We start from the raw sequence: 26625 nt of genomic DNA, 5'->3' as shown, positions 1-26625 counted from the left end.
TTGGCGTACACATGACTAGGTTGATGGAAGAACACATCTATCAACTGAGCTGCTCAAGGAGGTGTGAGTTAGCACAGCCACAGAAAAACTCTTGTCTCTAATGTGTGTCTGCATTATAGGGTCCTACAGGCATAGCTACAACTCTGTTGCTACATGGTAGTGGAGACAAGCCCTTAGACATCATCCTTGTCAGGGAGGGATAGCTCAGTGGTTTGAGCATTGGCCTGCTAAACCCAGGGTTGTCAGTTCAATCCTTGCAGAGGCCATTTAGGGATTTGGGGCAAAAATTCATCAGGGATAGTACTTGGTCCTGCTGTGAAGGCAAGGGACTGGACTCGATGACCTTTCAAGGTCCCTTCCAGTTCTAGGAGATAGGCAATCTCCATTAATTTTAATTTTTTTTGTAAATTTTACAGTAGGTGCTTGTCTACACACAAGTGGTACCCTCTTAACTATACCGTTGGAGTTAAAGAAGTACAACACCCCTGTACACCCAATTATATTAGTATAAAACATATGGGGGTATAGCTACACTTGGGAGATAAACCAAAACAGTAAATAAAACAAAACAAAACACAGTGTTTGGTAAATTAAAAATCTTGAAAACAATTTTGAGAAACTTAGTCTGATAAAAATGTAAGTTAAACTAATCATCACAAATGATTGACAATAATATCTTGACAATATTTTGAAGAAAAGTTTTCATCTTCGAAGAAATCATGATACAGCAACAAAAATTTCCTCACATAAAACAAAGCAAACAAACTGTAACCAGGTCTGATCTCTGAAGGTCTAAATGACACAATGGAAAAATACAGATAGCAGCATTCTCTACACTCATATTAGCACTCCTACTGTAGTCAGTCTAATGGTAGATTTCCTGAGAATTGCAAGTGTAGGCAATGTCAGTGAGCCTATGTGGGAAAATCTGAGTCTGTTTCAAGATTGTAATATTATTCCTTGCAGGTTTAATATAATTACACGTGCAATGTTAAATCTTAAACTATGAGCATGCATCCGCCTTCCCCCACCTCATTAACTGCCAGAAGGATTAAAAGAGGGGAAGATAGTCCCCTGCATGCTGTACTGAAAGACAGGGAATTATGCTCTGCTTGTAGCTTAACTATGCAAGTGCTTGCATTTAATTAAAAGTGCAATATAATCGTTTCATCGAGTTAGTGAATAGCCCTTGTTAACTTACCAGGCATAATGGCCTTCTGACAGTGGACGCACTTTGATGAATACTCATTAGAATAACAGTGAGTACACAGCAAGAGCTCATCCTTGGCAGCAAAAGGCTTTTCCACCAAAGAGTGATTGCATTTGGCACACTTGAAGCACGCTGCATGCCAGTGGCGGCCTTTATAGGAGAGATCCTTTGAGAGAGTAATACATGTTAATGGAAAGCATTGGTTTACTCCACCACAACCCCACACTTTAAAAAAAAAAAGACTAAACAAAAAGCACTTGGAGAGTGACTGGACCAATGGCTTGTGCCTTTAGCTGGAAAATAATTGTCAAAGATGACAAATAAAATCTATCCAGAGTGAAAAGATGGGCAGGATATTCTGTAGTTCACTTTTATTGACCACAAAGAGCTCCTTTGCTCAGGCCATAGCTGTTCCTCCATGGCAGGATTACTTAGTATTTTAAAGATGACAGTCACAGGAAACAAATGGAGTTCATCCCTTTAATAAAAACCACTAGCATTTTTTCTTTCTTTCAAGGTCTCTACATGAAAAATGCAGACCTTTTTTTTAAAAAAACCATTTTTTCCCCCTGAAATACTCTATGGGTAACTAAAGAACTCAAAGGATTATGGCCTCTCAGATAACAAGCAAGTGAAACCTGCTTAAATGATGGGGGAAGCAACCTTTATGCAGACTATTATACCCTTTGTGTTTGTTTTTTAATCTTAGAAATATGAGGCATGTTAAACTTTATCTTCCTTGTTCTTAATAAAACAAACTGAAAATCTTGTTGTATATTTTCTTAGCTTTCTTAGTGCTTAAGCATGTTGAATCATTTACAAATATCTGTCTTTAAATCTCTTTAGAGTGTGATTGAGTTAAATAGGTATTAACAAAAAACCCAAACAACTAAACAGCAACAAATCCTGTAGGAAAATAAATCAAATACTTCCAGATCTTCTTTCTAATGAAGGTAGTACAAAGAAGCACAAATGGGTCTTTTATTGACTGTATAAGTCCCCCTTAAAGTAATAAAAGGGGAAATAAAATACATAAGACTTAATTTTAAGACGTGCTGAACACCTACCATTTTCTCTGGTTGCCTATATAACAAAAGCTATTGTCAAAGAGTAGCCTGGGGCAAAAATATAGAAAGGAGAGAGAAAGAAGGCAGGGGGGTGGCCCTTTAATTCTGTGAGGAACCACCAATTGTCACCCTAAAGGGGCAATTTTTTTGGCTGATTGTTGTGAATTTTTCACCCTGAGCTACACAGCTAGGTTGGCCTAAGTTTGAGATGTGGAGCAGGCCTGAGACACAGGAAAAGCCAGGATGAAAATATAATAGGAGTGAAGTGAAGAGGATACAACACACAACAATGACAAACTTTCTGTTAAGGCAACTTAAGTCCCATTGTGGAATTCTTCAAGCCATCTAGCTACCTCCTCTCAAGTGGGTGGATTTGCTACAGTGAGGAAAAACCTATTCTGTCTCTGAAGCAGATGTCAATAGTGCTACAGTGTAATTGTGCTGCTGTAGTGTTTGTAAAGTAGATACTTCATAGTCTTCTGGAATGTGATTCAGCTATCCATCTAGGGGCCAAAATAGTTGGCATGAAATGATGCTGTAACTTAGTTGGTTTTAATTTTAAATTTTGGATCAGACAGGTAGGTTGGGCTTCTGAACACAGAGGCTGTGTCTAGACTGGCAAGTTTTTCCGCAAAAGCTTGTGAGCTGTCTACACTGGCCACTTGAATTTCCGCAAGAACACTGACATTCTCATGTAAGAAATCAGTGCTTCTTGCAGAAATACTATGCCGCTCCCATTCGGGCAAAAGTCCTTTTGCGCAAAAGGGCCAGTGTAGAAGCTCAGATATGTTGTGCTCAAAAAAGCCCCGATCGTGAAAATGGCGATCGGGGCTTTTTTGCGCAAAAGCGCGTTTAGATTGGCCACAGATGCTGTTGCGCAAAAGCATCCATGCCAATCTGGACACACTTTTCCGCAAATGCTTTTAACGGAAAAGCTTTTCCATTAAAAGCATTTGCGGAAAATCATGCCTGTCTAGATGTAGCCAGAGGGGTTTTTTGGGTCACATGGATGAGTCTGCTGCTGAAAATGCTGGTCACAGAGTTTTGGGGCAGTTTTCTGCCCAAACCAGCAGTTTTCCCTTGATAATTGCCATATGATACACAGCTGTGCTCTATCTTTTATCTCCATTGGGACCACTGACCTCTTCCCTGGAGAGCACAGATCCTGCCCTCCATTATCCTCTGGCCCCTCTGGCACTGCTAATGTAGCAGGGCCATAAAACCACCAGATGCAGTCATCTAGGAATCCTCCCAGCCAATGTAGGGCATTTCGCCAGGGTGATCGAACACCTCTAGGTCATCTGCTTCATTTGTGATTTCAAATGTCTTAATTTGCATCCCTCTCTCAAAAGAGGATGCAAGTGTAGACATGCCTTAACAGATTACTTTACTTAAGAGCCTTTGGTGAAAGACCTTGTCAAAGATTTTCTGAAAAATCTACACATACTATATCCACTGGATCCCCTTGTCCACACGCCACAAAGATTTTTAGTAGATTAATGAAGTATGATTTCCCCTTAGAAAAATCCTCTTGACTCTTCCCCAACAAGTTATGTTCATCTACTTGTCTGACCATTTTGCTTTTTCACTATAATTTCAACCAGTTTGTCTGCTACTGAAGTCAGAATTATTGGCCTGTAGTTGCTGGGATCACCTCTCGAGTCCTTTTTAAAAATTGCCATCATTTTAGTTATCCTCCAGTCATTTGATACAGAAGCTGATTTGAATGCTAGGTTACAAACTATAGTTAGTTCTGCAATTTCACATTGGAGTTCCTTCATAACTCCTTAGGTGACTACCATCTGGCTAATGCGATTTGTTACTGTTTAGTTTATCAATTTGTTCTAAACCCTCCTCTCACACCACCTCACTGTGGGACAGTTCCTTAGATTTCTCACCTAAAAAGAATGGCTCAGGTTTGGGAATCTTTGGTGTCATTAAAGTTTCCATGCAGCTTACAAGGATTTCATTTTTATCACTCTACCTTTTAACTTCTGTTTAACTAACTTCTTCACTTTTTGTGTAGTCCCCCTTTCTGAAATTAAATGCGAGGGTTGGGCTAGTATGGTCAGTGATGCTGACGGACTTGCCGGGTAGGCCTGACACATAGTAGTAGTTATATAGGCTTTGTTTTATAGCTTTGTTTTATATAGTTACATAGATTTTGTTTCATAATTTTTTTATAGCTGCTGCTAGGTATCAAAATATATTCTGCCTTTTCTCCCTTTGGGTGGAAGGGGTTAGGATAGGACTAGGCTCCCCCAAGCAGTCCTCAGCACTGCCTAGAGCATGCTGTGCCTCCCCTCATACCAGTCCTTCCGTGCTACCTGGAGTGCTCCACCTATGTCTCTGGTGGAGATTCAAATGACCTGCAGTAGCAGCAGCCAAGAGCCCCAGGCCAGGTAGTTGCCCCTTTGCTCCCCTCCATCAGTGGGCCTGGTTGTGTAGTTTTCCTCACCACAGGAATTTTAAATTTAATTATATTATGGTTGCTATTACCAAGCAATCTAGCTCTTAGACCAGATCTTGTGCTGCACTTAGGACTAACTAAAAAATTACCTGTCTTCTTGTAGGTTCCCAGACCAGCTCCAAGAAGCCTCAGTTCTCATATGATTCCAAACTCAGCTCTCCTGCTGAGCAGAGCACCACCCTGTTTCCCCAAACGTTGTGAATATATCTGGTTTGTGGTACAAGTGAGCCTGGGAAAATTTCTATGTTTTGAAACCATGTGAAACATGGGTGCATTGATAGTCTCCCTTGAAGTTTCCGGGTTCATTTGAATTTAAAACTCAAAGTGAAATGCAGGGGTTGTGAGTCAGAACTAAAGGGGAAAAGCTGTCAGCTGACAACTAACTGCACCTACTCAGGATATCACAGTTCTGATTAAAGTTCTGCAAGTTGTCTAGATTCAAGGAAAGCAGAGTCCAGAAAGCTGAAGTTTGTTCTGTCTGATTGTGTCTAACATGGAGATTGCCTTTTTGAGACAAGCCAGGTGGTGTGAGATAAACAAGAAATTAAGCTGTCATATTGCAAGTAAGATATTTTAATCAAAATATGCCCTCTGAAGGCATCTTGTTTACGAAGACAGACATTACATAAAAATGATAAATATTGTTCCCTTCCCGCTGAACTCCTGTGTGTTGACTAAACATTTATAATAAAACCAATTTATAGACAAAGTGAAGTTGTTTTTCCCTGGACATCCCTTGGAAGCATTTATTTTACAGTTTCCTGTGATCTTATCTATTGAAGTACAGGGACAGCAAGAGAGGGTAGAGTAGGGGGAGAGTGCGAGATTGCAACTAGTGAGAGTGCTAGAGGGAAAAAAAAAGTTAAACCAGTGTTTCTCAAAGTGGTCCATGGACCCATTCTAAGAAAGCTGCTACCAGGTGCTCCAGTTTGTTTACTTACTGGCAAAAGGCGAACCACAGCGAATGAGAGCCTTGAAGCTGCGTGGCTGTGGAACCGGTAAGTAGACAAACCAGAGTGGCCTGGTAGCTGCTTTCTTAGAGTGAGGTCCACGGACCACGTTGAGAAACACTGAGATAGTTAAACAACCCAAGATATTTCTTTGCAATCACCAACCCTTTTTGCCACAACAGGAATGACACTCACCCAAGCAAACACACAACCCCAAAAGAGACTTTCTTATTGCTATTTGATTTTATATGGAAGTCACTCAGTCCTAAAATACAGGACAGAGGTATAAAACCGTAACATTGATAAATAAAGTACTGCTATTCACTGGAAGTTGAGGATACTACAAAATATTGTGGAAGTGAATTAAATAGTTTGGTTGCTTTCTTGGTGGATCCTCTCCCTAGTATCACCAACCAAAATCTGTACAGTCTTTACGCAGGAAGCTAACCAGCAGTGAACGGTGGAATTGGTCACTGAATCCACACAAGTGTAGCTCCTATGGTTCCTGCCCCAAAGCTTCCTTCTGCAGCAGCATATTACCGGACAGCATGGAACCATCCCCTGCCCTAGTATACAGGGATGCAGAAGCTCCATCTCACATTAGCACAACAGCTAAATCCAGCTTTGTGCAGAGCTTCTGTATTCATTTTTGGCACAGAAAACCTTGGGTGGAATCCACCCCTAAAGAGGCAGATCTTATACTCTGTGATTTAACAATCGCAATAAATACATAAAACTGAAACCAAAATAAATGCTTACCTTGGCATCACATTCAATGGGCTTCTTGCATTCTTCACAGGAGTTAGCAAAGAGGTCATCATAGCATGTAACACAGTAAGAATGCTCTTCTCTCAGTGCATACCTTCTGCCAAGAAGGGATTCCATGCAGTAATGGCAGTGATTACTGGTCATTTTTGGGGGGTTCTTTAACTGTTTTGAGAAGAAGGAAGATTAATACATAAGATGAATGGAAGAGTTTAGGCCCCAACAAACAATATGCAGTATGCAGTGATGCAGAAGCTCCATCTCACATCTGTGGCCACTAATGCATTATTGGTGCAATTTAGAGCAACGATTCCCCGGTTACTTGCTGTGGTTGGGGTTCCTAATGTTGGAGCCCTTTGGCAACAAAATGGCAGTCTTTAGCAATGAGTAATATTCAGAAATGGGTTGCCTTCATAAAACCAAACAAGAAGATTGACTCAGTTTAAATCTGTTAGTATTTACACTGATAGCTCTAGTGCCTGAAATTTCCACTATTAGAACCAAAACCAATCTGGCAAATATACATTTCTTATCTAAGACCACTTTACTCCTAGAAAAGAACTATTCTGCCAAAAAAAAAAGGAATAAACCTTAGCATTTTCTCGGTAGAATTTCAGTCATAAAAAAGATCCAGCAGACATAAAAAAAGATGAAACATGCACTGGATATTGAATGTAACTTGGGATTTCAAAAATACATGGAGGAAATCAATCAGAAGTTTGCAAGTGAGCACACTGGCCATAGAGGATTTGAATTCAGAAGAAAATAGGTGAAACATGAAGACACAAAGCCTTATACAGTAAGTAACTAGGTTTGTGAGCTTCCCAAGTCACCAAACCACACTGGAGAAAATGTATGTTATCCAGTACATTGTGAAGAGTAAATTATCCAGAAAAATCATACTATGTGGACAAAAACTTTTCTGAAATCAAACTGACTGAATATTTAAATAAGCCAAAGAAAAAGTAGGTGTGTGCCAAAATTTTCAGACTTCTCCTCACCAACAGATCTCCAGAATGTTGCCAATTTCCTTGTCAACTCCTTTCTTTCTGGAATATGTTTTCCTTTTGGAAACCCTATCCCCACCATGGATGGAAGATGGACAAGGAACCACTGGTTAGCTGGTCTACACTGTGGAGCTTATCTCTGTAATACTAAACTCAGGCTATGTCTACACTGCCATTTTTTTTGGCAGAAGATATGCAAATCATGCTCTCATTTGTATATCTTCTGCCGATCCTTTTTGCGGAAGAGGTTTTGCCACTAAAAAGCCTAGTGTAGATGGGGTCATTTGTTAGAAAAAAGCCTTTTTCGCAAGATCCTGTAAACCTCATTTTTTGAGGAATAAGAGATCTTGCGAAAAAGGTTTTTTTTCTGACAAATGGCTGCATCTACACGGGACTTTTTAATGGCAAAACCTCTTCTGCAAAAAGGATCGGCAGAAGATATGCAAATGAGAGCATGATTTGCATATCGTATGCCCAAAAAACAGCAGTGTAGACATAGCCTCAGAGTATTTAGTATGTGCAGGGAGATTTGAGTAGCTTTCTTCTCTTGGATATCCTAAGAAAAAGGGAGAGAGGGATAAATCAGGTATAACCAACATAAACTCTGAATCAGACCAAGCTCTCTTTTGTTATTGTTGGAAGTGATTAGTCTTTTGTTTTTCTGAGATGCAACTGTATTGCCAGGTTCCTCTCAGAATGTAACTTGGAACATGATAGCATACTGTGAGAAAAAATGATATTTCCATATCAACCAGATGCAGGAAATACCATCAATTTTCTGAGCACCCAATCTCATGCATTCCCCTTCCCTCAGTTTTACAGGGCAAAGAGAGCTTTAATAAGCATAGAAATTTGGTGTCTGAAACTGATTCTTTTGAGGCTTGTGAGAAAGGAATCTTATTTCAGTCTTGTTACTGCTTGTTGGATCAGCAGCCTTTTGCTAAAATTGGGTCATGGTTCCTGGGAACAAGGGAAACCGCCTCCAAAAGGTTCACAGTGAAGCAAAACTCAGACATCTGCTGGACTCATTAGGCTGCACATTTGAATAGCTCATAAGTTAGGGTCATTCTGCAGTTACTGTCAACAACCATAGTTACAGATGATTTAAGAAACACTAGATCTCATAACGTATTTACATCTCATTGACTTTGGGCAGCTATAACTGAACTCTTGCACGTATAAAGCAAGGAGTATGTTACAACTTAGCTGAACAGGCTGCAAAGGGTGAAAGTAGCAAAGAAAAGAATCAAAAGGAATAACATTTGAGGAAGCCAGTGACTTTAAAACTAGATTAGTTCTATGCTGTCATGCTCACACCTAATCTTTCTCCTGCAACCACTGTACAGCTCATATCCAGACTGCAGCTTTACAGAAGCACTACAGTTTTTTCTTCCTTCGTGAGGACTATTAGACATAATACAAAAGAATATTTGAAACTATAAGAAAGCATGACAATCTCCTCACTACAGTAAACTCAAAGCATAGAACTCTGTTTTTATTCTGTTCCCTGAGGGTTGTGGCATGATTGTGAAGAATAAGTAGGGGAGGAAGATGGAATGCTTATCTTAAACCAAAAATAATGGCTTGTTCATTTGGCACAAGCTGTGGAAAACTTGTTGTCCTTGTGTGTTGAAAACATTTTTAGTTGAGCTGATTTACTATCTTTCTAACCACACTAAATCATTGCACTAGCCAGTACAGGATGCAGTAAAAAAGTCAAATGATCTGTAACTCAAATCAGTGGGAATCAAGTGCTCCTTTACTAATATTTCAGTTTTATTGTCTATCCTGTTCTGGGGTTATAATTATAACAGGAGTTTGCATCTGGACTTCCACATACTTAGGTTCCACCTATTTTTAGCACAGCAAACAACAATTAGACTAAGCAGACTGCCATGTTGTAAGTTTTTGAGCTATATAATCTGTTTTCATGTAGTGCATCCTGTGACAGTTGCACTAACAATACCTTTGCAATCAAATTTTGGGGAGTGGGAATGACTCTGTGGATAATGGCAGGAGTTTATTTATTACCATCTCTGGACACGTGTCAGTCAACACATCACAGATTCCAATCTACACACCTTTCCAACCAAACACAAAATATGTTTTGCCTTTTGCCATTAATATGATCAAAACATATGAGATATAATTATCTTTAGTACTCACAGCAAAAATACTATTAATATCATTTACCAGATTCTCAGCTGCTAAACACAACTTGGACCTTGTGGGTCTGGCTCAAAATGCAATTGAATTTTTATTAAGGTATTTAATTTGATATTAATAACTAAGTATTTAATAGGACTTCCAGCTAATTTAGGCCAGAAGGCAATAAATAATGTCCCAAGAAAAATCATAGCTGTAGTTACCTGATCAAAAGGGTTTCTGAGTTGAGGAATACTTAACTCTCAAAGCTAAAACTATGGAAAATGTAAGAAAATGAAGAAAGACTTGTCTGGATCACCAGAATTTACAATAGTTTAAGTGTGATTTTCATAAAGTATAGCCCTAGTTCTGTGTTCACTTGGGCTGTTTCTTTTGCACTAACCATTACTGGGTATTTTCACAAACATATGACTCTAAATGGCCATCTTATGCATAAAGTCTCCCTTTTCACATACTTTTATGGGATGTGTCACTGCAAATGTAGGTGTGCAAAGTAATGTTGACCCAGTGTTATGAAATTCTTTGATCTTTCAATGCCTATTCTTCTGTTAGTTCAAATGCCTGACTTCCACTAAAATTAATAGGAGTGACGTAGGATATTGTTATAATTTACATAAAATGAACGAAAGTTCAAGAAAATATAAAATCTGTCATCTGATATACTCATACCACTAGACTCAGACACACACAAACATGCACACTGTGGTAACTGGGCACAGGGAGACTATAGAGTCCCCAGTAAAGCAAAAGTTAGTGACAATTAGTTAATCTTCCCTTACCTCTTGCACCATGCTTGGGCAGGATATGCCTGTGGAGTGGTAGGCCTGCGTACACAAGGACATGGGATTGGGTTGAGCCTCAGTAAGAGAGGTAGTTTGTTACTTGTTTTTGTTTGAGTCACAGCTATGCACTTCCGAAGTAAGCCCTTACTTTATTATATGTTTGATTTGCTTCTGCTAAGTCCATTGGGCTTTCGAAGGAATAAGAGAGCATGCACTGATGAGCTACTAATGCACACCTGCAGTGCTTTGTGAAGCATAATGCCCACTGACATAATTTCAGTCATGCGCAAAATGCTATGAATGCACATTGGTTCAACTAAATGACATTCTGCTATTAAGTTACTGTAAAAAGTAAAATCCCTACTTCTTCAAGTACAGGCCTACTGGTTATTTAGGGTTAATCTATGCTGTAAATGTCTCTCTCAGCTACTTATTTGGCACCCATCACTTTAGTATTTTAGTGTATTTATCATAATATACCTGTCATGTAGTCAATTAATCTTAGTCCTATTATACAGGTGGCAATTTAATATATAGGAGGATGTAATCTGCTTTAACTACACACAAGCAGGGACTTAAACCCAGGTATCCAAAGTACAAAGCTCAAGTTCTAACTATTAGACCATCCTTTCCACAATAAGTCAGAGATACACTTTGTGGGTGGATATGTTGCTGTCACCATTTTCCGTATCTGCTTTGGAAAATGGTGACAGCAACATATCCCCCACAAACAGAAGGGTCCACATCTTGCAGTCTTTTCTCAAACAAACCTCTCTTATGTCTACACTGCCAGGTTTTTTGGGCAGAAGATATGCAAATCGTGCTCTCATTTGCATATCTTCTGCCGATCCTTTTTGCGGAAGAGGTTTTTGCTAATAAAAAGCCCCATGTAAACGGGGCCATTTGTTGGGAAAAAGCCCTCTTGCGCAAGATCCTGTAAACCTCATTTTTTGAGGAATAAAGGATCTTGCAAAAAAGAGTTTTTTTCCCGACTTATGGCCTCATCTACATGGGGCTTTCTAGCAGCAAAACCTCTTCTGCAAAAAGGATTGGCAGAAGATATGCAAATGAGATGATTTGCATATCTTCTGCCAAAAAAAATGGCAGTGTAGACATAGCCTGTCAGTGAGGACAATAAGAGTTTGCTTGACTAAGGACTTCAGGAAATAGCCCTTGCTAAACTGATACCATGTTTGGATATAAAGCTGGAATGGCATGGCAAAGAAATGACAAAATTTGCAAATCTTATGACTAGCTCTGGAAGATCTTTGTGAAATACTTTTACCATAAGACAACACAAAAAAATAATGAAAATCTGTCTCCCTAAACCATCCCTTGCCTTTGTCAATAAATAAATAATGTTATGAGCATCGTGTAGTTGAAATGGAATATTTTTCTGATGCTTTGATCCTAATCTCTTCAGAAATATGTTTACTGGAAGTTAGCTGGAAGCTAGACTTTGTGTTTTGGGAGGTCAGCTTAGAAGTCTCTGGAGAGCTGATGTTATGCACCCTCATGGAATGAAATGCTGACTCCAGGATTCCATCTGGTTACTTGTTTCCAAGACACAGTAAAATGTTGAATTTTATGTATTTCTTGGATAAAATTAGGGTTTTTAAGCTATTATGAGGACAAAAATAAAATGCAGTTGATTTTCATTTACAGAACAGCACATACAATGTAAGCGACAGTATTAAGAACTGTAGCTCTCGTATAGCTTAAATGAGGGTACAGAGGAGTTACTATGGTAACAAGGATGCAGCTTTCGGGTTAGAGTTGAGAATGTAGTCAGAGTACAAATTAAAAAGCTGGTGAAAGCAGGACACAATTTGTACTTCTGGATCCCTGGCTCCATGAGTTGTGCCCACGAAAGCTCATGAAACTATCTACATTTTTTGTTAGTCTCTAAGGTGCTGCAGGATCATTTGTTGTTTTTTAATGATGTTCTGCCAACAGTTTCAACAGAAAGTAAAACACAACAAATGCATGCCTCAGAATTTCTGCATAGTTGAAATGGTCTATGTAAAGTGCAGGGATTTACAAGTCCAAAAATCTTGTTGAGTTAAAGGGAAGTCATATATGCACTAACTGGGAGTTTTCTGAGGCCTATCCAAATCTGGATAGTAAAGAACAATAGTAAGCAGCCTGCGGCCCATAGGCCACATGCGGTCCTCCTTTGTGGCCTATGAGACATTTTGTTTACTGTTGGTCATACGCAGGGTTGCTAGATTCTGTTGGCTTCCATTTGCTCAGGTTTTTTTCCTACTGGTATTAATAAAGTCACATGCATATAAAGCAAGGGCACATGAAGTGAGGTGTGTGCTGATTGCACACAGCATTGAGTGTGAGCACCAAGCTGCATCCAGTCAAAGTGCTGCTATGGTTCAATCAGCATACCCCATGAATTCTAGGTATGCAAGCAGAGTTATCAAAACTACCCCTATCCCCGGAGACTGTCTTGGTTATAAAAATCTTGTGGCACACTGAGATGAAGGAGGGCCACTCATGAAGACCACTCACTAACCTCAGTTGCCTAGGTGGAGAGTCAACAAGAAAGGGGATTATACTATACATAGAAAGTGTTGGGGATCCAAATTAGCTGTTACCACTCAAGAAAGAGATCTTGGAGTCATTATGGATATTTTTCTGAAAATGTCTACTCAATATACATCCACAGTCCAAAAAGAAAATAGAATCTTAGCAATCATTAAGAAAGGGATCAGGAATAAGATAAAAAATATCATATTGCCCCTATATAAATCCATGGCATGCCTACATTTTGAATACTGAGTACAGATTTGGTTGCCCCGTCTCAAAAAGATATATTGGAATTGGAAAAAGATTCAAATGAAAATTATTAGGGGCATGGAACGGCTTCCATATGAGGGGAGATTAATAGCTTGGAAAAGAGACAACTAAGGAGGAATATGATATAGGTCCATAAAATCATGATTAGTGTGGAGAAAGTAAATGAAGTGTTATTTACTCTTAACACACAAACTTGGGGTCACCAAATTAAATTAATATGCAATAGTTTTTTTTCCCCCACAGAACAACGTCAGGCTTTGGAACACCTTGACAAAGAATGTTGTGAAGGCCAGAACTATAACGGGATTCAAAAAGAAGTCGGTAAGTCCATGGTGGATAGGTCCTTCGAGCCAGGATAGGCAAGGATGTCGTTCCTTGACTCTGCTTGCCAGAAGTTGCAAATGGGCAACAGGGTATAGGTCACTTGATGATTATCTGTTTTGCTCATTCCAACTGGAGCACCGAGTACAGTGCTGTGAGAAGACAGGATTCTGGGCTAGGTGGATCTTTGGTTTGACCTAAAATGGGTGTCCCTGTGTTATGATGTTCATATTTTATTCTATCACTGTGTAAGTAGCTAAGGGATAAGTTAAAATATCTAATATTACTTTATTTCCTGTAAATACATGATTCCTCTTTAGAGATTATGATGTGTTTGAGTTTAGTACATTATTCCTGTTTATGTATAAATTAAAATATATATAAAGGAGACTATTTTTATTTGTTTTATGCTCCCCTTGTGGAGTATTTCCTAATCTGCCTTCATCAGTTTGTCCTTGAACTACATCAATCAAATGTAATATATGAAGCAGGGTTCTCAATTTGGCATTGAACAGGTACAAACAAAAAAGAGAAATGGTGGCATCAATCATCATAACAACACTCTTGAGACCAAAAAAACACCTGTTACTAGGGCCAGTTTTGTATGTATGAGAGACAACCCAGACAACATACTTTATCTACATTATTTCCAGCAGATTGTGTGTTTTCTTCCATACCTACTTGAAATATAGTTTTGCTCTTTTGCATGTTCATCCATCATTGTCATATATTTCCCTTGCTGTTCAGGTGATGATCCCAGAGTGTTTCACCACCTCAAAGAATTGCTGCAAAACCAATCAGCACATTTGGGGGATAGCTAGTCCACCTTGTAGCAAACATCACTCTATTGAAATTAAGATTTCTAAAAACCTTCTGCAAAGAGGAGGCAAAGGACTTTGTTGTTTCCTACTTTCAGAGATTAATGTGAACAGCTCACATTCTTTGTTGCCTTATTTTCCATCTAGAAAGGAGTTATTTCCTCTTCAGTAGAGCTGCTAAAAACAAAAAGGAAATTTGAAACGTTTTATCGTTTTTTTCAAAATGTAGATGTATATTAATGTTGAAAATTGGAAAAAAAAATACAAAAAAAACTTCTCCAAACCCCACTCAAAATTCCATCATTTAAATTATTTTTTAAATTCAAAACCAAGTGTTTGACAAAGAAAATTGTTGAGAGAAAACTAAAAAATTGGAAAATTTCAACCAACTGTACTCCTAGGTTTTGCTTTGTGCACAAATTCTAGGGACCATGCTTTTCCAAAAATATCATGAGAAGAAAATGAAACCAGAAGCAGCACGTATTTCAAGCTGAGTCTAAGAACATGACTGGAAAAGCAAAGGACTCTTGAGCTAAAACAGGGGTGGGGAACCTATTTTGGGGCTGTTGACCCACAGAAAAATCAATTGGAGGCCACACAAGTGAGAACCCCCCCCCCCATATATATGTGGCCCCCGACTGAGAAGCAGAAAAATCTCCTCACAATCCCTTTGCACATCAGAGCCTAGGCAGGCCCAGGCTAGTAGATTGAAGTGGTGGCAGGGGGCTGAGCCTTGGGGGCCAATCCAGACGAGCCAGGGGCTGTATCTAGCCCTAGAGACTTAGGTTTCCCACCCCAGGCTAAAAGGAGGATTTAACATATCACTAACTACATTACTTTTTTCTTAATTTGTATTGCTTTAGGTCTGTACGTGTGATCTCAACCACTGGTGAGGGTGTACCGAACACAATCCTTAATGAGCAACTTCAGTACCTGGGGTGTTTCTTATTCCAAATTGTGATTAAATCTTTTAACTCCAGTCAGTTGTGTGGGTATGGTGAGGACAAGCAGCAGCAGCAGCAATTTCATGGATGACAATAGAATCATCTGTCATGTTAAGATAACATACAAATGATAAATTTCTGCTGCATTTAATCCCTGGGATAAAAGGAGACAGGAGAAGCAGCTTCTGATAACAGCAGTGTGCTTAGCAGTTATACAGTGTCTCCCACTAAGGGAACTCAGTGAACTTTGCAGTTGTTAATTAGCCATCATAATGTCCTTGTGAAATAGGGACCATCTTCATGTTTTCTTCAGAAAAGGAAACAAAACCCCTTATTTCACAGGTGAGACACAGAGACTTTAAGTGACTTTTCCAAGGACATAATGGAAGTCCTAAGGTCAGTCCTTTCACTTAGTCTGACTTCTGTATTAGGGAAACTCCAGTAAGGCCAGTGGGACAGCAATATAGCATGTGGGTGGATTGCAAATTCTTTGTCTGCCAAAGGCTTGCTGTTTGAGGCAGCAATGGCCCACATGCTCCTTCCAAATTATGCCAATGGCCTTAAACACAAGACCATATTTCAGTTCACAGTAGTCACTAAAATGCTGATGGATGGTTAACTGCAAAGGCTGCATGATGGGTAATTTTAAAAAGTATTGTTATCAGGAAGTAGGAATTTGTAAAGAAGGAGGCACAATAAAAAGTTCTAGACATCAACTTACGCACATTAGTTATGCATTTAGGGATGTAACTAAGGCTATACAATTCTCAGGAAAACTTGCCTGATTTTGGGTTAAGTAATAAAGTGGAAACATAGCCCATGCCGGCTGAAAGGTTTGCAAAGGATTGTGAATTTTTCCAATGAATTTGAGCTCATTTTCCAGCATGCCTGTGTTGGCATGATTTTGCATTGAAATCATATGAATTTTCCTATTCATGCCTAATATACCATAAACCTGTTGGGCTACGTCTAGACTGGCATGATTTTCCGGAAATTCTTTTAACGGAAAAGTTTTCCGTTAAAAGCATTTTCAGAAAAGAGCATCTAGATTGGCACGGATGCTTTTCCGCAAGAGCACTTTTTGCGGAAAAGCGTCCGTGGCCAATCTAGACGTGCTTTTTCACAAAAAAGCCCCAATTGCCATTTTCGCGATCGGGGCTTTTTTGTGCAAAACAAATTTCAGCTGTCTACACTGGCCCTTTTGCGCAAAAGTTTTGTGCAAAAGAGACTTTTGCCTGAACAGGAGCAGCATACTATTTCCGCGAAAAGCACTGATTTCTTACAGTAGGAAGTCAGTGCTTTTGCGTAAATTCAAGAGGCCAGTGTAGACAGCTGGCAAGTTTTTCTGGAAAAGCGGCTGATTTTCCAGAAAAACTGGCCAGTCTAGACACAGCCTTGGAGTGTGTTCCATTTTGACAAAAGTATTTTTGAACCCAAACTGTGAATCTCGCCTACATGCAATGTGAAGAGACTCACCCAATGGCATCCAGTTGTAAAATGTGAAAGCCTCGTAGTCCTAGATCATTAGAAATATTGGTTGTCCATATATAGATGGTGGGGAAAAGAGGAAAATGAACATTAATCATCTGAAAAAAAATCTGGAAGTTGTTCGTAGTCATAGAATGGCATGCAAAGTTCCAGCAAGGAGTTCTGTTTGTTTTTAACTACTGCTTCATGTTTCTCTCTCTATTGTGATTATATACCACCATTACGATGGTATCTCAGTATTTCAGAATTTATGACGAATTTATCCTCACAACACTCCTGAGTCATTATCCCCATTTTATAGATGGGGAACTGAGGCACAGAAAAGCTAACATGCCCAGAGGCACATAGGAAGTCTGTGATAGAATATGGCATTGAACCTGTCTCCAAAATCCAAAGCCATGGCCCTACCTTTGCCATGTCCTTTGTCTTAGTTTCATTCTCTGACAGAAAAAAAGGTCATAGGTATTGGGGGTGGGGGAAGAAAGGCACATTGTGCCACTACAGAAGTAGTCATGGAAGAGGGAACAAGATTGAAGGCTAGCACTGAGCCAAGGGAGCTTCCTCAGAAGCAAGGTCCCATACCTGATGGAACGAAGAGATCTTATTAATACTTTGATGAATGTAAAACAAATCAGATTTACCCAAAACAAATTAAAACAGTAAAAATGCAACCATCGGTGATGGTGAAGTACCCTCACGTTGTGAGAGTAAATAAAAAGTTACAAATACCATTTCAGTAGTAACTAGTAAGTTGTGTAAAGGGTTATAACCCCTTGGACAGCACTTATGTATTTCAGAAGCCCTATTAAAATTACCAGTTCTAGAATTTTAGCTGGGATGGTAACTAAGAAGGAACACTGAAATGATGAAGAATCCAACAAGGGAAAACTAAAAATCAGCACAACCTCAAGGGCAGAGGTTTGTGAAGGTGAGAGAGCAAGATGCAAATGGAAGGAAGCTTTTGAAGGAATAATATTAACCATAGTCAAAGAAAAGCTTTAGCTCAAAGAAAAGGAATCTGGAAACAATAAGGAGAATTGACCCACTACTTTTTTGGACCACGCTGTACTATTTCATAGAAGATTATATCCCTGCTATAGAATTCTAATGGATAGTTTATATAAGTATCCATTAAATTCTCTATATTTGTGGAATAACTTATATGCTGCCTTATTAAATTTCTGGTACGCTTTAATTAATGTTACCCCTCTCCAATTCTATACGAGTTTACAAGAAGGTAAAGTTTAAATATGTGGGCTGAGATTTGCAAAAGCCATCTAAACATTTTTGGATGCTTTCCAGTCCCTACTCCTACCCACCTCTCTCCCCTTCCCCTCCCCCCCAAAAAAATCTACTAGAGAAAGACAAGTAGAAAGTATGTTGCAATGCATCATTCCACTGTCTATGAACACAGCATTTGGAGCTTCACAGATCGCTAGACTGGAAGGGCTTTGATTCAGTGGGAGCACTACACAACCTGATCTCTCATCAAACCAGTCGGGAAATTTCTACACAAATTAAGGAGGATACTGTTCCTAAGGTTCTTGGCTCCTAACCAGGTGAAATCTGGCCATATTGAAGTCAAGGAAAGTTTTGCATTGATTTGAACAGATCTAGTATTTTACCCCTGGACTTCAGCTTTCCATTATTAGAAGAATTCTTCTGGAGAGTTTGCACTTTCCCCCTCTTTATATTCAATTAGTCAATGCTATTAGACTTCAACTTTTATGAGAAGTAAAATTCAACCATAAAAGTAAAATACAAAAAATTGAAAACACTGGCTTTATTAGCAAAAGAACAACTGTGATTAAAAGGACAACTAACTATGAACCTTACAATGTCTACCAATTAACCAATAAATAAAATCCTTAAACTTTTCTCCCTGCAAATAACCTTGAGACACCATAGGTCAAAACTGATCAGAGTCTTTTTCAAACAACTCGTTTTTTCATTATTATTTTTTTACTATTACAAGAAGATTGGTATAGCATCTTAAATTTCTGCAAATTATGCAATCTAAAATCAAAGTGCCTTTTGTGACAGTGCAATAAAATTACATGGCAAGACTGTCAGCAATGTGATAACATTAATACATAAATCTGTTCCATTCTGTTCTGTTAAAATACTTCAAGAAATGTCAACTAATCATACATACTGAAGACAAATGTGGGCATAAATGTTAGATGTGAACAAGACAAGCATCACAAAGTTATTTTCTTACTATAAGAGGTTCTATGTCAAGCTTTAGGCATGTAACTAATCTGCTGAAAATAAGAAAAAAGATACAAAATAGTGTATTTCAGAACAGGGATGTGATTACAATTTAAATTGTGTTTATCAAAGTTTGATTTTTGGGACTCATTAGTAAAAGAAAAATTGACTGAATGTACTTCATACATAAAACCAGATAGTACAACAATTAATCTATGTTGTTGACATTCTGTTACAGAAAATTTCAATGTCATTGTCCATAAAGCTTTTTAATGCAAACCGTGTAAATAGACATTTAAGTAGTGCTTTTTTTTTTAACTAAGCACTGGCACATCCTCTTAATATAGTACTTAGTACAGTAAATACAAAATCTGTAGCAGAGATCTTTTAAAAGCTGAGACTCCGACATAATAGTGGAGGAGAAAAAATGAAATAATGTTGATTGAGATTTATATCATGTGTAAACTTAGAAATCCAACAAGTTAATTTTACATTAAATAAGCAACAAGAACAATCCACTGTTTGCAGCAAAAATAACTTTAGGTATCTCATCATAAATGCCTCGTTGAAAGCTTTTGTTCTCAGTGGCAGGTAGGAAGAAAGTAGGCTAGTAGAAGAAAACAGAATTTACAGCATATTGGTTGATTCCTACTTATCTAATTTTTAAAAATTAATACATTGAAAACAGTTCATTGAAATCAGCAACAATCTTGTTTGAATATGTTCACAGAATTCTGTAGGCAATCCAAAGAAGATTCACCAAAGTATATGGCCTCAGCCAGTCTTAATGACAATGTTCTTTTTAGTCTATGTCACAAATTCCATCAATTATATAAACTAATTCTATTAAAACACTACTAGAAACAAACAAACAAAAATCAGAATTAATCAGTGACCGAAAAGAAAAAGTTCTTGCTTAATTCACAAACTTTCAATTGATTACCAGGTCAACTGACCTAAATATTTTAAAACGTATCAACTAAAAGAGCGGAAAGAGAAATAATAAGGAAAAGCAGTTTCTATAATACTCACAACTGGTTCAAGCTGCTTCTTCTTCTGACTTGTGTAGCAAAATAAAGGGGGAAAATAATTAGATTAGCTTTCACAGAAATAAGCATTCATCAAGTCCAAAAGAAACAGAATACTCTGCCAGAGCTATTTGAGGGTCCTATCAAATTTTGGCTGTGTAGAAGACGGCTGAGGGACAGTTTATTTCCCTTAGACCTCATGACATGCAAATAGCTGGTTCCCTTGTCACTGGATTGAAATCATTCTTTGTCATATTGTGTTTACAGATGGTAGACAAAAACAGACCACAGAGGAGATCCTTAAAAGAGCATTTTTCAAGGACAATGTTTCAAAGACCTAGAAAGAGGCGCTTTAGTAAAAAAATCTATAGTGGAAGGCGGGGAAGGGAATGAACATATTAATCTCCAGCTTTTTTGTGCACAGATTCTTTGAAAACATTCAAGATACTCGATAAAACTCAAAATTAACATTAAAACTCCTGCTTACAGTTTTTGGGGTACAGGCAGTCCCCGACTTACGCGGATCTGACTTACGTCGGATCCGCACTTACAAACAGGGCTTTCTCGCCCCGGAGGTCGGGGCGAGAAAGCCCCGTTCGTAAGCTGCTCCGGTGCCCCTGGTCTGCTGGAGACCGTCTCCAGCAGACCAGGGGCACCGGGCGGGTTCCCGCGCTTCTGAGGCTTTGCCAGAGCAAAGCCTCAGAGGCGCGGGGAACCGCCGCTGCTGCCGCTTCAGTCTGGGTGCCTGTGGTCTGCTGGGGACCATCCCCAGCAGACCACAGGCACCCAGACTGAAGCGGCAGCAGCGGCGGTTCCCCGCGCCTCTGAGGCTTTACTCTGGCAAAGCCTCAGAAGCGCGGGACCCCCCCGCGGCTGCGGCTTCAGTCCGGGAGCCTGTGGTCTGCTGGGGACCGTCCCCAGCAGACCACAGGCACCGGGACTGAAGTCGTAGCCGCGGCGGGGTCCCTCGCCTCTGAGGCTTTGCGAGAGCCGCTGCCGCTGCGGCTCTGCTCCCTGTGTCCCTGGTCTGCTGGGGGGGGGGGAGGGGCGCAGCTAGTGTGCTTCCCCCCCCTCCCAGCAGACCAGGCTTTTGTTTTGGACTCTGGGGCAGAGCAGCTGGGGCGCTGCCAATTGGTCCTGCAGCGCCCGCTCTGGGCACTACTGGACCAACCCGGCAGCACCCCAGCTGATCTGCCCCAGGCGTCCCCAAGTCAGCTTCTGCTGAAACTGACCAGCGCTGACTACAGGAAGCCCCAGGCAGAGTTGCTCTGCCCCGGGCTTCCTGGAATCAGCTGCTGATCAGTTTCAGCAGCAGCTGACTTGGGGACGCCTGGGGTTCTTAAGTTGATTCTGTATGCAAGTCAGAACTGGCGGTCAGTTTCAGCAGTGTCTGAATCTGGACGCCAGTTCCGACTTACATACAGATTCTACTTAAGAACAAACCTACAGTCCCTATCTTGTACGTAACCCGGGGACTGCCTGTATTCTGCATAGGTTTTGTGGGTAGGGGTGGAAGGGAGACATTAAAATACCACACCCTTCCAATTTAGGAAAGGGCTATGGGATTTAATATTACATCACAGCTTCCTGCTAGTTATTTATACAGTGGGATGGTTGATGCCTTCAATGCAGTTTTCTGGTGATTAGATTCATATCAGTGGAAAGTGAATGGCTTTTCTCTGGACCTCTCTTAATGCTCATCTCAGGGCTGGCCGCATTAGACTTGGAGCAGAGGTAACCACACCAGTGTTTGGGCTAAGGTTACACTATCCACCACTCCCACTACAGAACAGTTCATTCACTGCACTGTTGTACCAGCCTTCAGTGAATTTTTTATATCCAGTTAAAATTAAGCAGCTGAAATTAAGCAGCTTAAAACAGGATTGTTGGTTGTGGCTTGAGACATTGCAGACCCTAGACCATGCTTTCCACCATTATATTCCCTAGATTACACTATGATGAACCAATTTATCTCTGGGCTTAATCAAGCCTTGCATGTCAAGTGTACAGAAGAGCTGTTTATTATTATGTCATTGCCAAGAAATAGAATTCTGTTTCTCTCTTTCGATAAATCTTACATTGAAAGATTTTGGTAAAATTTGCAAATACCAGGAAATAAAGTTTCTAGGTGGTAGATCTTCAATAGGACCCTGGGCCGTGAGTGACTGTACAAGGCTGTCTACTGACAGGATGCTTGGATGTAACTTGACTCAAAGTAGTGGCCTGGTTAAAGCCCATACCACATGAACTAGCCTTCTTCGTGATAAGCACACCAAATTACACAAATAGTATGTTCTTTTCAGGAAAGAGTATGAAATATATGTTCATTTTCCATTGAACATCGCATTTTCCAAACTTCAATTCATGTTTTTTTTCTTCTCAGAAGAAACTTGCAGAATGGAGACTATACCTGTATAACTTACTAGAGAGTTGTCTTTTTAAGCATTTAAAGCAAAGTGAAAACCTTCACAAATAAGGAGCATGAAGTGAAATTAATTAGTGGATAATGTGAAAACTAAGTGCCCTTTTCTCTAAACCCAAACGAGGTGCTATAACACATAGCCCTTCTTAATAAACTATTTGACCAACCTGGTAACAAAACCACCCTGATTTGACCTAAACTTCCACTTCTACCCTCACTGATATTAGCATGGTATTTGCCATTAACATGAGCCTCTCAAAGAGCTCTTTCCCCTTTATTTTTGTTTAAGATTCACTCAAATGTATCTTTCTAAGCAAGGTTTCTATCTCTGACAATTCAGAAAAATAATTTAAAATCCATTTCACTACTACATTGATCTTCAACCTATTTTAATGTATTCTTATACTTTAAAAAATGAGTAGCTATTTAAAATATCAGAAAGCATTCTGATCCCACAATAAAGCATTTCAATAATCCAGAAGCTTCAGATGATCATTACTTTTATGTTCCAATTATAACCATGCTCTCCATCACAGTAGTAAATGTCTCTCAAAAAGGCTACAAAAGTCTTAAGGTAAAAAACATGAAGCCATTTAAATCATTAATCGAAAGGTATACAGAAAGCTTTAGCAGAAGTTCTAAATATCAGAAACTCAGGACAAGCTCTGTTAGATTACATCAGCAATCTTTGACTGCTCTCATGCAAGTCATTTAATTTTGAGTACAATTACAACAGTTTTTAAATGTCATCACTTCTTGAAGTTTAATCTCAAGAGTTTCTCAGATTAATTACTCCTCTCCCCCGTTTTTCAAGTGTCTTTGGAAGAGACTTCATACAAGAAATTTTATGAAGCATGTATTTTTAGTGAGTGGAACAAGGGGGCAATTTGTCCATGATATTGCTCTTTTTAAAAATGTAATTTAAATTAAGCTACACTGTAAATTTATCTGAAAAAGAAATAGGCAGCTTTGTCAACTAAACAGCTGATAATTAAAATAAGAATCCTAAGAATAGTAATGAATCCTTTCCTTTTTTTTCCAGTCGCTACGTGAATCATATACAGGAAAAAAATCATTAGCACAGTGTTTGGGGGAAAATATTTTATTTATTCCTCTCTCTTGTAATTAAAGACACCTTTATCTAGGAATGTTAACCTCTACACTTGATAGACAGATATTCAATACTTATTTTTTCTGGCATGGAAACACCAATGAAGGTTTCTCATAATTAACCACTGAAAATTCTATGAAGAGACCACTACCGAAACATTAGTACTTCTTTCCTATCCATTTTAAAGAATGTTCTTTTTATTATTCTCATCATGTGGCCTATATTTGTAACAAAAATCTGTTGCATTACATAGAAGACTTGTATTAATTCATTATTATGTATTACAACAGTTTTAAGCAAAAAAGAGGACACAAAATTGGCAAGTATAACAAATTAAATGGAGCACATTAACAACTGTAGTTTGCAAGCAACAAGTGCAAGTCCAATCGACATATCTATGGTTAAGTCAACAGCAGAAACTATTTTAACCACTTAAATCATTAATTTTATTAAAATAATTATATTTACATAAAGAATATCAAATTGTAGAGTATTATTTACAAAATCAATGCCATATAAAAGTGTGTACATTTAATATAGGAAAATTATAACTATTTTCATTCAATAACAAGAGAATAAATATACTTATTTTATGCAAACCATTTTTGTAAACAAAGTGAAAGCAGTCAGAATATTTTCTTTTTTGCTATTTCCAGGTGACAGGCTTATATGGAGGCTTCCAACTAGGATGATGGACAAAACTGTCTCTGCCTCTAAATCCAAAGGGCAGAGATGGAGTTGCTCCTTTGTATTACAGTTTGGACAGAACCAATGCTATTTTGTAGAGATATTATTGACTTTAGTACAGTAATCTAGTAATTTTTTATAAGCGATTCTGTTTTTTTAAACTGCATTCTAAAATAAGCCTAAATGCAGGAACACAAAAGTCTCAAGTCACCTTTCTTTTGTTGCAATCAAAGTTTTGGGGACATTTTTGGTTGATTTCTACCCAATGCACAATTCTGCACACATCTTGCAGGAATTTAACAACCACTGCAACTTAACAGCATTCTTACAGAAGGTTTTGTTCAGTGCTAATAGAGTTTGGGCAAGAATGAAAGAATACTTAGAACTACTGTACTATTATTTTCACTGGATATCAATGTCTATTGCCTTACTATTAAGACCTGATTTTATGCAAGCAGCTAGGTAACAAGTATAATCACTGCATATTCCAGTGATAAGTTGAAACTGATTTGCTAAATTAAAACTGCACTAACTTCAAAACAAATTCAAAAATATACAACTGACATACACAAATTATATACTTAACTAATATTGGCAAGATTTTAGTTGGTATTCTTTACATATATTTTTTCTAAGACACACAATATACCCCATGTACAAATGAGGATACAAATTACAATGGGCATGACAAAAATATAGCTAAATAATATCAAATACCACTTGGAATAGGTTAACATCAGAAAAAAACACTATAGCAGATACTCAAAATGGTTACTATTTTCAGAATATTTTTAAAAAAACATATGGTAAAGTGAACAAAGTTCTGGACCAAACTCCCTCGAATAAAAACAGTATTTGTAATGGATATTGATATACCCCTTGTATCCATATCAGTGGATACGGATATGGATACACCCCTTAAGAAACTTCTCTAGGAGTCACATCTGAAACTGTGTGGTAGCAAATGTTTCCTAAACAATCTAACTTGTACATTAACTACAGAAGTCATTCCCCATTTCTCCTCCTCAAAAAAATCCCTATAAACCCAATACAGATCACGTGCATACCTTAACAGTTTTATTGCAAATCATTAGAAAATGAAATGAAAAATAATAGTGTGCGCAGAATTCACTGGAGTTTGTTGAAAAAAGAAATCCATCCTTAATCACTATTACCTCTCTGGTTAAAAGCTTTACTCTAACCAATCAGATATTTTGACTATGTTATGCGGGTGTGCTTGACCACTTTATATTTTGCCTTTGTATAGCTTGGGAGAGAAGGGGGAGGATACTCTGAAAAATTTCCAATTCATGAGATCAATAAAGAAAGATGACCTCTCATTCAATGCTATTACAGACCTATAAACATAAATTTAAAACGTAGCTGTGGAATCTAGACAAACTTACATTTTGATATTTACTATACAGGTAAAAAGGGAAAAAATCCTGGTCTGAAAAGCAAATTATAAACTCACAGATATTTGTAAAATACTCAATCAATCATTTGAAAGAATACCAATATTTTGAGATGCTATATAAAGGGGTCATCTTAGAATTTTAATTTCATAGCCAGTGTTGCTATCAATGTCTTGTGTAACATTGCATGCACTGGGATAATATTTTTTTAAGACTGTAAATCAAAATTCAAATCCATCACTGTCTGTTATCTTTCAGTCTGCAATTTTAAAGGGTAAAGAAAAAGTTTCTGAAGCGAAGGCGCTCTCAATCATTCTCCACTATCCCAACACAATGAACACCTTTCTCATTTAAGAAAAAAATATTCTGTTTGCTGGATTTAAGTTTAGACAGACAGTCACTCCTCTGTGACAGAAGATTTTCTGGGCCTGAGAACAAGATCTTTGAGAGAGGTGGTGATTTCTTGAAGTTCTTTTCGAACAGTGTCTGCACATTCTTCCTCTACTAGGTTATCTACTGTGTTGTCATCCCCTTGTCCAATCTTATAATTCTGACTGACCAATTGTTTCACCACTAATCCCTGATATTTGACCAGAAGAGAATGTTGATCCTGAGAGGGAAAAATATTAAAGAAATGTGTTAAAGTTATTTAAAGGAGCACAGCTGACTTCATGTGCTTACAGTCAACCAATATTTTTCCATCAAAACATTTTACAATCTAAATTGTCACACAAATATGTTATGGTATATCAAAAATAAAATGTCTGTAGTAATGAAAAAGTATCTGAAACAACATGCTGGAAGACAGCGTGCTATACCATGAACAGCTATCCTTCAGCAGATTAAGACACAGCCATTTTAAGTACACTTTGGAGCACACCCTATATTCCCTTTAAAATTGAATTGAAAGAAGTCAGGTTTTATTCTCACTGAGAAGAGGTAAAGATTATAGAAT

General features: G+C 38.4%; 2 protein-coding genes across 7 annotated transcripts in view; both read right to left on the bottom strand.

The window, feature by feature from the left end:
- FHL5 (four and a half LIM domains 5) overlaps positions 1–20608 on the bottom strand; it is a 31395-nt gene extending 10787 nt beyond the window's left edge. The window contains exons 1-6 of one of the 5 annotated variants that reach the window (XM_025182293.2): positions 20040–20131; positions 16785–16824; positions 15298–15411; positions 14228–14541; positions 6457–6627; positions 1202–1376 (exon numbers count right to left, since the gene is read on the bottom strand). In XM_025182293.2, the coding sequence (XP_025038078.1) occupies positions 1202–1376; positions 6457–6627; positions 14228–14260 (379 nt within the window). In that variant the 5' untranslated portion in view covers positions 14261–14541; positions 15298–15411; positions 16785–16824; positions 20040–20131. Of the gene's footprint in view, positions 1–1201; positions 1377–6456; positions 6628–7463; positions 7648–10090; positions 10207–10414; positions 10463–14227; positions 14542–15297; positions 15412–16784; positions 16825–20039 lie in introns of those variants that run through there. The other 4 variants (XM_025182292.2, XM_006118419.4, XM_006118418.4 and 1 more) reach the window with 4 other exon arrangements.
- Positions 20609–23990: 3382 nt separating this feature from the next.
- UFL1 (UFM1 specific ligase 1) overlaps positions 23991–26625 on the bottom strand; it is a 38156-nt gene continuing 35521 nt past the window's right edge. For both annotated transcript variants that reach the window (XM_075923904.1, XM_075923905.1), the window contains exon 19: positions 23991–26280. In XM_075923904.1, coding sequence (XP_075780019.1) covers positions 26068–26280 — 213 coding nt within the window. In that variant the 3' untranslated portion in view covers positions 23991–26067. The remainder of the gene's footprint in view (positions 26281–26625) is intronic.

Source organism: Pelodiscus sinensis, chromosome 3 (assembly GCF_049634645.1).
Source record: "Pelodiscus sinensis isolate JC-2024 chromosome 3, ASM4963464v1, whole genome shotgun sequence".
NCBI lineage: Eukaryota > Metazoa > Chordata > Testudines > Trionychidae > Pelodiscus > Pelodiscus sinensis.
The sequence above is the reverse complement of the archived record's forward strand: the minus strand, read 5'-3'. Positions and strand labels throughout refer to the sequence as shown.